Source organism: Oryctolagus cuniculus, chromosome 7 (assembly GCF_051225735.1).
Source record: "Oryctolagus cuniculus isolate XC-2025 breed Fujian yellow rabbit chromosome 7, ASM5122573v1, whole genome shotgun sequence".
Taxonomy (NCBI): domain Eukaryota; kingdom Metazoa; phylum Chordata; class Mammalia; order Lagomorpha; family Leporidae; genus Oryctolagus; species Oryctolagus cuniculus.
In genome coordinates this window covers 10,888,005-10,901,856 of record NC_142873.1, presented here as the reverse complement: position 1 = coordinate 10,901,856, position 13,852 = coordinate 10,888,005, and the positions used below count along the sequence as shown (strand labels likewise).

The 13,852-nt window shown below is 42.9% G+C and overlaps 1 protein-coding gene across 13 annotated transcripts in view; it reads left to right on the top strand.

The window, feature by feature from the left end:
* DYNC2I1 (dynein 2 intermediate chain 1) overlaps positions 1-13,852 on the top strand; it is an 83,171-nt gene that overhangs the window by 12,502 nt on the left and 56,817 nt on the right. For 12 of the 13 annotated variants that reach the window (XR_016236929.1, XR_016236931.1, XR_016236930.1 and 9 more), the window contains 3 exons: positions 5,332-5,387; positions 6,645-6,699; positions 10,420-10,485. Coding sequence is in view for 2 of the 13 variants with exons in the window: in XM_002715015.6 (XP_002715061.3) it covers positions 5,332-5,387; positions 6,645-6,699; positions 10,420-10,485 (177 nt within the window). In the remaining 11 variants the exon portion in view is untranslated. Of the gene's footprint in view, positions 1-5,331; positions 5,388-6,644; positions 6,700-10,419; positions 10,486-13,852 lie in introns of those variants that run through there. The other variant, XM_089336855.1, reaches the window with a different exon arrangement.

Below are 13,852 nucleotides of genomic sequence, written 5' to 3'. Positions count from 1 at the left end.
GAGAAGAGTCGTAGCTGCATGTGGCCTGATGACGTTACTGTTTGTTATCTGATGCCTGTCATCTTGGGAAAAACGTAATTCAAGTCTCTGATTAGTATATGTATGGAGATTACTGAACTTACAAGAAACGAAGGCAAACTTTGGATTTTATGATGAATGTACTTTTTTTTTTTTTTTTTAAGATTTATTTATTTGAAAGAGTTACACAGAGAGAGAAGGAGAGGCAGAGAGAGAGAGAGAGAGGCCTTCCATCCACTGGTTCACTCCCCAATTGGCCACAACAGCCAGAGCTGCACCAGTTTGAAGCTAGGAACCAGGAGCTTCCTCTGGGTTTCCCACGCGGGTGCAGGGGCCCAAGGACTTGGGCCATCCTTCATGGTCTTCCTAGGCCACAGCAGAGAGCTGGATCAGAAGTGGAACAGCCAGGACTCGAACCAGTGGCCAGGTGGAATGCTGGCACTGCAGGCAGTGGCTTTGCCCACTACACCACAGCGCCGGCCCCAATGAGTGTACTTTTTTTTTTTTAAAGGTTTATTTATTTTATTTGAAAGACTTAGACAGAGAGAGGTCTTCCATCCGCTGGTTCACTCCTCAATTTGCCGCAATGGCCAGAGCTGCGCCAATCCAGAGCCAGGAGCTTCTTCCAGGTCTCCCACGTGGGTGTAGGGGCCGAAGGACTTGGGCCATCTTCTACTGCTTACTCAGGCCATGGCAGAGAGCTCGATGGGGAGTGGAGCAGCTGGGTCTCAAACTGGCGCCCATATCGGATGTCGGTACTGCAGGCGCCGGCTTTAGCTGCTACACCACAGCGCCAGCCCCTAGGAATGTACTTTTAACTTATATTTGAGAACCTGTTATAAAATTTTGAGATTTAGCATTATAAAGGTAGCTGATGTTATTTAAAAATTTATTTATTTTAGAGATATACACACTCACACACGGTCAGATATTCACACAGGGAAGCAAAGAACTGACTAGCTCATTTCTCAGGTGCCTGCAGTGAGCAGGGCTGGACCAGGAGCTGGGAACTCAGTCTGAGTTTCCCACGTGGGTGGCAGGAACTCAGACACTTGAGCCGTCACTGCATCGGCTGGAGACTGAAGTCAGGAGCTGGAGCCAGATACTAAACCCGGGTCCTCTGAGATAGGACAGACGTGTCTTTACAGTGTCTTAATGGAAAGGCAAAATGCCTGGCCCTGATATTTTACAGTGGAGACTAAGTGAGCAGCCAAGTAATCAGTGTTCAGCCAGAGTTGGTAGTGTAAGTGTACAGCAAACCAAACAAAACAGACCAAAAATATAAAACACTGGCTGCAAAGGATCTAATCTCTCCGTCGGTATTAATTTAATTACTGTACATGCTTAATATTTTCTTAGACTCATTTTAGTATCTTGTTCTGATGTGTACTTTTTGCTGCTCTTTACAGAATCTGTAGCTAGTATGGTTTTATTCTATTATTTCTTAGTGGGATCAGGGGGTCAGGGGCTGACTGAGGCTGAGAGAGATTCACACCTTCAAGGGCAAGATGGGGTTTTAGCCAAAGCCCAGGACTTGGCCTGCTGATGCAAGTATACATAGCTGAAGCCTACTGTATGCACATGTGTTTGTTGTAGGAACCAAAAGCCTTGGATTAAAACCAGGACCATTTAAGCTGAGAAACAGTTGAGTTAAGAGTAGGTTACTGGGGCAGGTTTTGTGGTACGGTGGGGTAAGCCACTTCTTGTCAGAGTGTTTGTTCTGGCTCCTCCCCTTCCTATCCAGCTTCCTGCTAATTCTCTTGGGAGGTACCAGATGGCTCAAGTATCTGGATTTCTGCCACACACATGGATGACCCAGGTGGAGCCCCAGGCTCCTGGCTTTGACCTGGCCCAGCCCTGGCTGTTGTGAGCATTTGGGGAGTGAACAGAGGATGGGATCTCTCTCTCACTCGCTTTCTCTCTGCCTTTGAAGTAAACTTATGAAAAAGGAATAGATTGCTGCCTGGTCTCATGTCACCAGTTTGCTCTTTTCACTGTCCTGTGGCATGAATCCGCGTCCTTTCTCCCCATTGTCTTCACCCTGGTGCCTTTCTTAGAGCTGTGTTGAAACCCACCGTCGCCTACCGCCCCTGCCTTCCTTTTGGAGCTAAATGGTGGTTATGTTTCTTAGCAGTCACAACACAGTCTCAAATTTTCCATGTGTGTATGTGCTGTCTAAGGCCCATGCACTTCCTCTCCAATCAGTCACTTGGAATGTGTGCATTCCTGGCCGTGGACTGGTTAGAAAGCTCGGTGAGACGCTAGTGGACAAACAGATCCCCAAGGACAGGTATGCATTTTTTATTTTTTAAAAGCTCTTCTCTAGATCACAACTTTTTCATTGCTTTTTTCTCTGACATTTTATTATGAACATTTTGAGCATGAAGTTGACAGAATTTTACAATAGACACCCTTATACTCTCCACTTGGATTCTGCCACTAACATTATATAGAACTTGCTGTTGTCCATTCCATAGGCCAGGCTCAGTTACTAGAAATGATATGCTTAGATTGCATTTGTTTAGTCCCTGTCTCTGAAACATCTTTCTGGATATCTTTTTTTTTTTTTTTTTTTTTAAGATTTATTTTCATTATTTGAAAGAGTTAGAGAGAGAGGGAAAAAGAGAGAGAGAGAGAGAGAGAGAGAGAGAGATCGATCTTCCATCTGCTGGTTCACTCCCCAAATGGCCACAAATGCTAGGGCTTGGTCAGACTGAAGCTGGGAACCAGGAGCAGCTCTGAGTCTTCCCAGATGGGTGCAGTAGCCCAAGTACTTGGGTCATCTTCTTTCTTATTTTTTAAAGATTTATTTATTTAGTTGAAAGTCAGAGTTACACAGAGAGAGAGGCAGAGGGAGAGAGAGGTCCTCCATCCGATGGTTCATTCCCCAGATGGCCACAACGGCTGGAGCTGCGTCAATCCGAAGCCAGGAGCCAGGAGCCTCCTCCAGGTCTTCCACGTGGGTGCAGGGGCCCAAGGACCTGGGCCATCTTCCACTGCCCTCCCAGGCCATAGCAGAGAGCTGGACTGGAAGTGGAGCAGCTGGGTCTTGAACTGGCGCCCATATGGGATGCCGGCACTGTAGACCAGGACTGTTATCCCACTGTACCACAGCACCATGGGCCATCGTCTGCTGCTAGCAGGGAGCTAGAAGAGAAGTGGGGCAGCCGGGACTTCAATCACTGCCTGCAGTGCCGGCATCCCACATAGGTGCCAGTTGGAGTGCTGGCTGCTCCACTGCCGATCTAGCTTCCTGCTAATGTGCCTTGGAAAGCAGTGGAGGATGACCCAAATGCCTAAGCCCCTGTGCCTATGTGGGAGACTTGGAAGAAGCTCCTGGTTCCTGGCTTCAGCTTGGCCCATCCCTGGCCATTGCAACCATTTGGAGAGTGAAGCAGGGGATGGAAGACCCCTCTCTGTCTCTCCTCTCTCTGTAACTCTGCCTCTCAAATAAATAAAACAGATCATAGGAAAAGAGACAAAACCTCTAGACTTTTATTCTAGATTTTGCCCTGTGCAGGCCGTGAGGGTTTAGCAGTGTTACCCATCTCCGTGAGCATTGTAGGTACTGAGATAAGGACTTGAAAGCAGTGGGTAATCCCTGGCCATCACCCATGTCGCCTGCCCACATGCAGCCCCTCGGGCCAGCATTACCCCAGGGCTCTTCCAGTGCTGGCTGCTTGATTCTTACAATTAACTTGGTCACTTTTTTCTTTTTCCTCATTTATGTCTAGTTAACCATTAAATTGTAGTTTTTTCCTACCTAGCTCTTAAGATTTCATTCCTTTTCCCTTCTAATCTCTTTTGTTCAACATATAATTATATTTATTGTCTCAATGATTTTAGAAATATTTTTAAGTACAGGGAAGTATTAGAAATTACAAGTTGCGCATGACCCTGGAGTCAGATAATCCATTTTGGTATTTTGTGTATATATATCCTTGCACTGCTTTTTCTGCACGCGTAAATGAACTTTGTGAAAACGAACGTTGGAATCGTGGTATTCTCTTCTCTTTGTTCTGGGGAATCCTTTTTAATACTAGGATTTTTAATAGCCATCTAGTATTCTGTCCTGTGGTCATAACTTCATTTATTTAGCTAATAACAATATTGAACATTCAGGTTATTAGCATTTTTTGGTATTATAAATTCTGTCATGAATAGGTTGAAAATTTTAATATATCTGATTATTTTCTTAGATTTTTTAAAAATATATATTTATTTCAAAGGCAGAGATGCAGAGAGAGAAGGAGAGAGAGAGTGAAAGAGAGATCTTCCATCCACTGGTTCACTCCCCAAATCGCCACAACGGCCAGGGTTGGGCCAGGCCAAATCCAGGAGTTAGGAGCTTCATCTGGGTCTCCCACATGAGTGCTGGGGCCCAAGCACTTGGGCCATCTTCCACTGCTACCCCAGGCCATAGCAGAGAGCTGGGTTGGAAAAGGAACAGCCTGGTCACAAACCAGCACCCATATGTGGTGCCGGTGCTGCAGGACGAAGGATTAGCTCACTATACTACAGCGCCGGCCCCCTAATTTTATTTTTAAAAGTTCAGTTAATTCCAGAGAAGTTTTTTGAAGTTTTTTTTTCTCTGTAGTAACATACATCTGTGAAAAAGCGATATTCTAAATGCTTGAAACTGCAATTTTCAGCAATTTAAGGAACCAGTCATATTTATCCATAAATTATGTGTCGGTTATGTGAAATGGATGACTAGTACATCCATTATTATATATTATTATATGTACTGGGGTAATATATAATCACCATTTTAATATACTTTTATTTATTTTCCTTACATTGCCTAATTTATTAAAAATAGCTGAGGCTAACGCTGTGGCATAGTGGGTAAAGCTGCTGTCTGCAGTGTCGGCATCCCATATGGGCTCTAGTTCTAGTCCTGGTTGCTCCACTTCTGATCCAGCTCTCTGCTATGGTCTGGAAAAGCCGTGGAAGATGGCCCAAGCCCTTGGGCACCTACACCCATGTGGGAGACCCGGAGAATGTTCCTGTCTCCTGGCTTTGAATCAGCGCTGCTCCAGCTGTTACAGCCAATTGGAGAGTGAACCAGTGGATGGAAGGCCTCTCTTTCTCTGTGCCCCTGCCTCTGTAGCTCTGCCTTTCAAATAAATAGATAAATCTTTAAAAACAATTTTTTAAAAAAAATCAAGTAAAATAGTTATTTTTAAAAATGTTTGTAGATGCTATTGCTGAATTTTATATCCATACTTGTTTTATAGAGTTTACTGATTATCCTTAATTTGTTATGATTTATTACTTAATTAGGTTATGGAATTTTTTTCTCTTTAATAGAATGGTGAACATAGAAATCGAGGAACAAATTCAAAAAGAGATGGAACTGGCAGCCAGTAAGGAATCTACGTCATTTCTTGATCGTTATGTACAGCATAGATCTCATAGAATGCTATAAAAATGAATTTTTCTTTTTTTGCCTAATTATAACTAGTAAATGGGAATAAGTTATAGAAGTATTTAATTTTCTCTAGATTTAACCCCTCCAAGTCTTTTTGTTCATATAAAATTAGAGAATGAGTACTTACTATGGGAAGTAAGACATTTGGGAGTTTCTCACTGTGTGAGAGGTGGTCTTTCCTCTGTCTAGAGGAAAAGTGTCTTCAGGTAGAAGGATTAGCTCCTTTTAGAGACTCGAGTAGACCATTCAGGGTCGCGTTCACTGATGCCATATTCCAGCAGCTGCCCCCAGCTCAGCATTCACAAATCGTGAGCACCAGGACACTTCAGCTGGGCTGCGGCAGTCACCGTGAGAGCAGTCGCTGGGACCGGCCTCGCCTCGAGTCTGGGGTCTGCCTCTCAATTATGCCATTGGGTGGCCTTCCAGTGAAATCTTGGTGATCATGCCTTGTGAAGATTGCAGGCTCGAGTTTATGGGTGAATGCTCATCTTGAACAGAAGCCCTGGATTCAGGTTTTTAGGGCAGCTGCATTTTGTGATGATTTTCATAGATTAGGAGAACTCAGCTTTGCTATCTTACCCAAATTTTTACACATTTGAGCAAAAACATCACTTAAACCTGGGTGAGCTTCCTAGATTTTATATTATAAATCTGTAAAGTAGGCTTTTGCTCAGATCTGTATATCTATTAAGCCCCATGTTATATTGAATTACTGTGTTTTATAAGTTCTAAAATTTGGGAATCAATTTGAAATTTTGTAAACCTTACTTTAGATCCCAACTAAAGTGAAATATGATTGAAAAATAGAACATATTTCAAGGTAAATTTTGTTTTAGAAATATAAGTTTTATATGCCACATAAAATGGTATTTGGGATAGATTAATAAAATTATAGACAAACTCTAGAACTCTTAAAGGATAGATTCATGCACACACACGAAAGATTGTTAAAACACAGAATTTCCTCTCTCTGCCGAAGAGGTCTTCTATCTTGCGTTACTGTTGCAATAGTGAAAGTACTGGGAAGTCTTTAGCATTCATAATGCGAATAAAACATGCTTTGCTAACAGATAGCAGTTCTTAATCATAACAAAATATTGATAAGAACTTTTACTAAGAAGAAAAATGTTTCATTTTTCTTAAGGACATGATTTAAAATTAAATTTTAATTTTGATCATGTTTGCTTTCTAGGCATGCAGAGAATTTAGTCAAGAATATTGGGAAAGACAAAGATTCAAGAAGGAAGGTAAGAATCTGCATTGAGGTTGTTCATGCAGTGAGATTAGTCATGTGTCTTACTTTGTGTTTCCTCTTGAAAGCAGAGCTCAAGAAAGGATTTGTTTGCATGTGGTGCGAATGATCTTCCCAGAATGCTTACTAGAGACTCCCTTTATAATAAAAGACTCAGATTGAAAGTGAAAAGATGGGGCCAGCACTGTGGCCTAGCGGGTAAAGCCACCTGCATCCCAGCATCCCAAGTGAGTGCAGGTTTGGGTTCCAGCTGCTCCTCTTCTGATCAAGCTCTCTGCTATGACCTGGGATAGCAGTGGAAGATGGCCCAAGTGCTTGGGCCCCTGCACCCATGTGGGAGACCAGGAGGAAGCACCTGGCTCCTGGCTTCGGATCAGCACAGATCCGGCCATTGTGGCCATCTGGGGAGTGATCCAGTGGATGGAAGACCTCTTTCTCTGTCTCTACCTCTCTCTGTAACTCTGTCTTTCAGATAAATAAAATAAATCTTTTAAAAAAAATAAGGAAATTTACTCAGTATTAAGAATCTTCCCACAAAGAAGCTCAGGCTCAGGTGGCTTCTCTGGCAAATTCTTTTTTTTTAAAGATTTATTTATTTATTAATTATTTGAAATACAGAGTTACAGAGAGAGAGAAGGAGAGAAAGAGAGAGAGAAAGATCTTCCATCTGCTGGCTCACTCCCTAAATGGCTGCAGCAACCAGGGCTGGGCCAGGCCAAAGTCAGGAGCCAGGAGCTTCTTCCAGGTCTTCCACATGGGTGCAGGGGCCCAAGCATTTGGGTCGTCTTCTGCTGTTTTCCCAGCCACATTATTAGGGAGCTGGATTGGAAGTGGATCAGCCGAGACTTGAACAGGCTCCCATATGGGATGCTGATGCTGCAGGCCGTGGCTTACCCTGGAGTGCCACAGTGTTGGCCCTTCTCTGGCAAATTCTATCAAGTACTTAAAATTTTAAAAAATTAAAAAAACTTTCACAAATTTATTTGAGAGGCAAAGGGGACTGAAATGGACAGAAACACAGAGAGAACTCTCATCTGCTGGTTACTTCCCAAATGTCTACAATGGTTGGAGCTGTGCTGGGACCAAAGCCAGAAACCAGGAATTAAGTGTAGGTATCCCAGAAGGGTGGGCTTGATTACCTGAAGTATTACCAGGGCCTCCCAGTGTCTACATTAGAAGGAAGCTGAAGTCAGCCACCGCAGCTAGGTAGCCAACCCAGGTACTCCAGTGTAGCGTGCAGTGTCTTAATGCCTAGGCTCAGTGCTTGCTCCCTAAACACTTGTCACTGATAGTAATGTGCACTCGCAATGTCTCTCCTTGCATAGTTACTCTTGTCTTGTAAACTGCCTTGTCTATACGTATGTACGCATAGTGGGAGCAGTGATGTATGCTGTATCAGCATTTCTCCACACGCTTCTTTTTACTGCCGTCTTCCTAGTTATCATAAGAATAGTCTTCCTAGTGATTATGCAATACCTATAAAATGTTACATTGTAGAGTTCGTATCAAACCATATTTTTAGTTCCTTTTGTGGTTATTTCAGATAACGTGGCGAGATTATTTGTCTTCTGAATTATTTCTGAAGAATAATTATTTCTTTGCAGTTACCTAAAACCCGTCATATTTAACAATTAGATGCCGTAGTTTTATGTAACTTTATTCCACATACATATGCAAACATATAATTTTATATAAATTAGTTCTTATGGCATGTATTGTTTTGATGTGGCTATGATCATTGAATTTTGGGGGATGCTGGTTGGGTCAACTACTGTCTGGCTAAAGCTATACCCCTTACCATAGGAAAATGTTAGCCTTACAAATATTTCTCCTCATTATCTTTTACAATCACATATTGATATGTATGTATGTATATATTATGTATAATATATATTATATATATTAAAATTTATTTATTTGAAAGGTTGAGCAGTTGAGAGGGAGAGAGAAACAGAGAGAAGACCCCTTCCATCCACTGGTTCACTGCCCACATGCCTATAACAGCCAGAACTGGGACAGGCCAAAGCCACGAGCCAGGAGCTTCACCCCGGTCTCCCATGGGAGGCCATGACTCAAGCACTTGGGCTATCTTCCACTGCTTTCCCAGGCATGTTAGCAGGAAGCTGGAGCAGACGCAGAGTGGCTGGGATCAGAATCAGAGCACCAGCATGGGAGGCCGGCAAGTGGCTGCCCAGCGTGAGCGTGCTCGTCCCAATAGGTTTATTTTTCTTTTATTGTTTACATATTCACACATACACACATAAACACACATACTGTGCAGCCCACTGTTCTTCCCCAGTTGGTTGTGGAAATCTATTTACCCCTCTTTTTTGGAAAAAAAAAATTTCATTTTTATTCAAAAGGCAGAGAGACAGAGATCTTCCATCTGCGAGTTTACTCTCCAAGTGCCTGCAGCAGCCGGGTGCCCAGCATTTGACCTGGGTCTCCCATGTAGGTGGTAGTGACTGAAGTGCTTAAGCTGTGATCTCCCACCTCCCAGGGTGTACGTGAGCCGGATACTGGATCAGAAGTAGAATAGCCAGAACTCCAAGCAGGCCCTCCAGTATGGGATGCAGTGTTCCAAACAGTGACTTAACCGTTGTGCTGAACATCACCTCACATTCTTTTTGTGGATGAATTTCTTGAACTGAAGTTGTGGAATTAGTGGATGAAAATATATCTATTTTTTTTATGCTGTTTCTCATGTCTCCCAATATTTTTTCTCTAAAATTCAGATTAGTATTGTTTACTAGAATTATTATGTGAGCCACATTTTAAATTATAAGTTTTCTAGTAGTCACATTAGGGAAGTAAAAAAAAAAACCACTAATTTTAGTAACATATGTAATCCAGTGCACGTAAAGTAGTATTCTTTCAACATGTAATCAGTATGAAAAATCACCAATGAGATATTTTATACTTTTTTTTTTTGCCACAAATGTGAAATGTGTGATGGTTTTGTTCCCAGAAACATTTCAGAAGTGATTTTGAAACTTAGCTTTTTTTTTTTTTTGGCTTATGACTAGTCTCATATATATTTTTTTAAATTAAATTTATTTATTGGAGAGAGAATGAGAGAATGTGTGCCCATTTGTTGGTTCATTCCCCAAATGTCCACAATGGCCAAGACTGGGCCTGGCTGAGGGTGGGAGTGTGGAACTAGATCCAGGTCTTCCATAAGGGTGCTGGGAACCCAGCTACTTGTGACATTTGGTCATATATTTTATAGTCTCAACACTGAATTTATGTTGCTTCAATTCTTCAGAACATGGATAGCCTACTATGTGCCACGAAAGTTCTTTGGACACATAGTAAATTCTTTTTATTTTCTTCATGAATAATACATTTACTGTCACCAGTTTTATATACTGAATAGTTTGGGTAAGTGTCATACCTTCCTTGTATGAGTAACAATAGGTAACATTTATCAGGATTTTCCTATCTCAAGCACAAGGACCATTCTTTATGTGCATTGTTTTATCCACTCCTTTCACTGGTACCATTGTAATCTAATTTTTCAGGTATGACTGTGGCACAGAGTTTAAGTTAATCTCCCTAGTTACATAGTTCATACACCACAAAGCTAGGACCAGTTTCCCAGAGTTTGAGCTTTGCTGTCTGTGCGCTGAAGTGCAAGGGTGGCACCTGCGTGGGAGGAGCTGGGATGGCATCGTGTTACTCCCTGGGCTGATGGTGGCTTTCCTCTCTCCTGAAGCATGGCCACGAGGAAGCCTCATTGATGTGGAAGCTGTCTCAGAGGCAAGAAAGTGAAGAAACTGTGGTAAGCAGAGTGTGTCCGTATACACGTGGCAGTCTGTCCGGACATGTACTGTGCCTCCTGCTTCCTTGCCTTCGTGTTACCATGTTATTAGTGTAACTCTTATTCCTTTCAGACATCAGGGCGTTAATATAAAGGATGCATGAGATTTGCATGTGAAATTTTATTTTCTCTTGTTTGAAAGTCTGGTCCTGTTGAAGGCAGTCTCGGTCGTGGGGCAGAGGTAGCCAGACTGCTGTGTGCAGCCTCAGTGTTCTTTGTGGAAGGGTGAGGGAGAGGTTTTGGAAAGATGTTTGCGGGGAAGAGGATTAGGTCGGGCGAACAGCCAGCCTTCTCACTGTGGCTCTGCCTTCAAATGGAAGAAGACTGGGAAAATCTGAAGAAAGAGAAGTCACAAAAGACATGATTCAGGCCATTGTTGGGAGAAACAGAGAAGGTCACATAATTTTCAGAAACGTGAAATCAGAGAGATCAAGGAACCACAGTACCCTGCTCTCCGCCCCCCGCCGTATCGCCCCTTCACCTAGCTGAGTGCCTGGCGCGTGGAGTGTGCTGCCATGTTTACTGAGTGGATGAGTTGCAGTTTCAAAATGCTGGCCAGACACAGGATGTGGTAGAGTCCCGATCATCCTGAGTTTGAACATGAATATAAAGTGTGATGTTTACTAGTTTTTGTTTAAGACTCCTGTGGTAGCTAAGATATGGAGCGAACCTAGGTGTCTCCATACGTGGATGAACAGATGGACAAAAATGTGGAAGTTATACACAATGGAATATATTCAGTAACAACAACAAAATGAAATCCTATCATTTATGGCAAAAAGGGTGGAACCAGAGGACATTCTGTTAAGTGAAATAGGCCAGACACAGAAGACAGATACCACATGTTCTCTCTTGCTCATACATGGAAACTGCCAAAGTGGATTCAGACAAGTAGAGAGTAGAATGGTGGTCCCTCGAGGCTAACAGGGGACTAGTGGTGGGAGGGATGGAGGAGGTTGTCTCAGGGGTACCAATACACAAACAGGAGTGCAGGTTCCCGTCTTCTCAGCACAGTAGGTGATGGTCCCAACAGCTTATTGTATGATTTATAAAGAACTAGGAGAGAGAGATCTTGAATGTTCCCAGCACAGAGAAATGATACATGTTTAAGGAGATAGAAATACTAATTACTTTGACTTGTTCATTATACATATTGCATTATAGTGTATCACATAAATGTTACATTTCAATAAAAAGATTTCTTTACAGGTGAAAGTATATAACATTTGTTTTTGTTTTTCTTATCAGTAGATATTATTTGTACAACAAATACAGTATTATCATTCAATGTAATGTGTCATGATTTGATAGAAAAGTATGCCAAAAGAATTTGCATTAATTTTTTTTTAAGATTTATTTTTTTATTTGAAAGGCAGAGTTACGGAGAGGCAGAGACACAGAGAGAGAGAGAGAGAAGTCTTCTATTCGTTGATTGACTTCCTAGGTTGCTGCAATGGCTAGAGCTGCACCAATACAAAGCCAGGAGCCAGGAGCTTCCTCTGGGTCTCTCACACGAATTTGCTGGGGGCCCAAGGACTTGGGCCATCTTCCACTGTTTTCCCAGGCTACAGCTGGATTGAGAGCTGGATTGGAAGCGGAGCAGCTGGGACTCGAACTGGTGCCCTAATAGGATGTCGGCACTGCAAGCAGTGGCTTTACCTGCTACGCCACACTGTCAGCCCCCCTTTGATTTGTATTTTATGACATGTTTAAAGAACATTTCTAAATTTACAACAAGACTGAGAGAAAGGTACCTTTCTCTGTTTCCACTTTGTCCTCACTCATGCATAGCTTCTCCCATTATCAGTATCCCTCATTAGACTGATACTCTTTGCTTCAGTTGAAAAACATAAATTGACACATCATCACTCAAAGTCCATGGTTTGCATTAGGATTTACTTTTTGGTGTTGTAGATTCTATGGTTTTGGACAAGTGTATAATGGCGTGAATTACTAGGAATTGAATCTAGCTTTAGCACTAATGTTCCTTCGTCAGCAAAAGGAGCATATGTTGGAAGTGATGGTAATAAAATCATACTTGCAAGTTTGGGTCCAGATGAGGAGAGTGCTTATCGTATTTAAGGAGAACACAGTGGGTGCAAGTGTCTGAATGTGTTCTAGCCATGATTTTCAATGTAGTTTCAGTTTTGCTGAATTGGTTAAGCTAGGATTATAGGAATGTAAAATTGTGACCCACATTCTCATTTTCTCTGCTTATGTGTTTCTTGCTGGAATGCAGGGTGAAGCACCATCGGCATAGCAAAGATGACTCAAAACTACTCTTTTTTTTATCTTTTATTTAATAAATTTCCAAAGTACAGCTTTTGGATTACAGTGGCTTTTTCCCCCCATAACCTCCCTCCCACCCGCAAAAACTGTTCTTTTGCAGTTACCGCTACCTCTTTTTCTTTGCTCCATTCCCTAGTGTTTTTTTTTTTTTTTAAAGATTTATTAATTTTGTGAAAGAGCAGCAGAGGAGGGAGGGAGAGCCTTTTGTCCACTGGCTCATCCCAGTTGGCTGTAGTAGCTGGGGCCGAGCCAGCCCAAAGCCAGTAGCCAGAAACTCCATCCAGGTCTCCCTTTGTGGGTGGCAGGGGCCCAAGTACTTTGGCCATCTTCCTGTGTTTTCCTGGGCGCGTTAGCAGGAAGCTGGATTGGAAGCAGAGCAAGTGGGACTTGTGCTTTGAAATGAATGCTGGTTGCTAGTGTTGTGAGTGGCAGTTTAAACCACTGCAGCGCAACCCCAACCCCACAATTTAAAAATAATATTTTATTTGAGAAAGTATGTGGGGGGTGGGGAGAGAAAGAAAGCCAAGAAAATGAAGGAAAGAAAGAAAAGAAAAGAAACAGAGCTCCTTTCTAGTGGTTCCCTCCCCGTATGCTACCAGTAGCCTAGGCTGGGGCTGGAGCCCGGAGCAGGCCTGCAGTACAGCCCCTCTGTGTGAGCGGCAGGAGCCCCATGACTTGAGCTGTCACCGGTGCTTCCTAGGGTCAGCCTTGGCAAAAAGCTGGGATCGGGAGCTGGAGCTGCACTCCAGGGTCGGGTGCAGGCGTCCTAACCGCTGGGCTGGTTGCCAGCTGCCCTGTATCTGAATTCCTGACCTACACTGTTGTCTTGTTCTCTGAAGAACGTACGGCCTGGCAGAGCAGAGTCCGTTTTCCCTCTTCCCGTTAAGTGCACGTCACCACCCCAGATTCTCGTGGTGGCCTCTGCACGACTACTGCTCAGTGTTCTGCCAGCCTCCTGGTCCTTGGTTTGGTGTCCAACAGACACCAAATTTGGGGAGATTTCCAGTCATTGCTTGACACTTCTCTTTTGTTCCTTTCT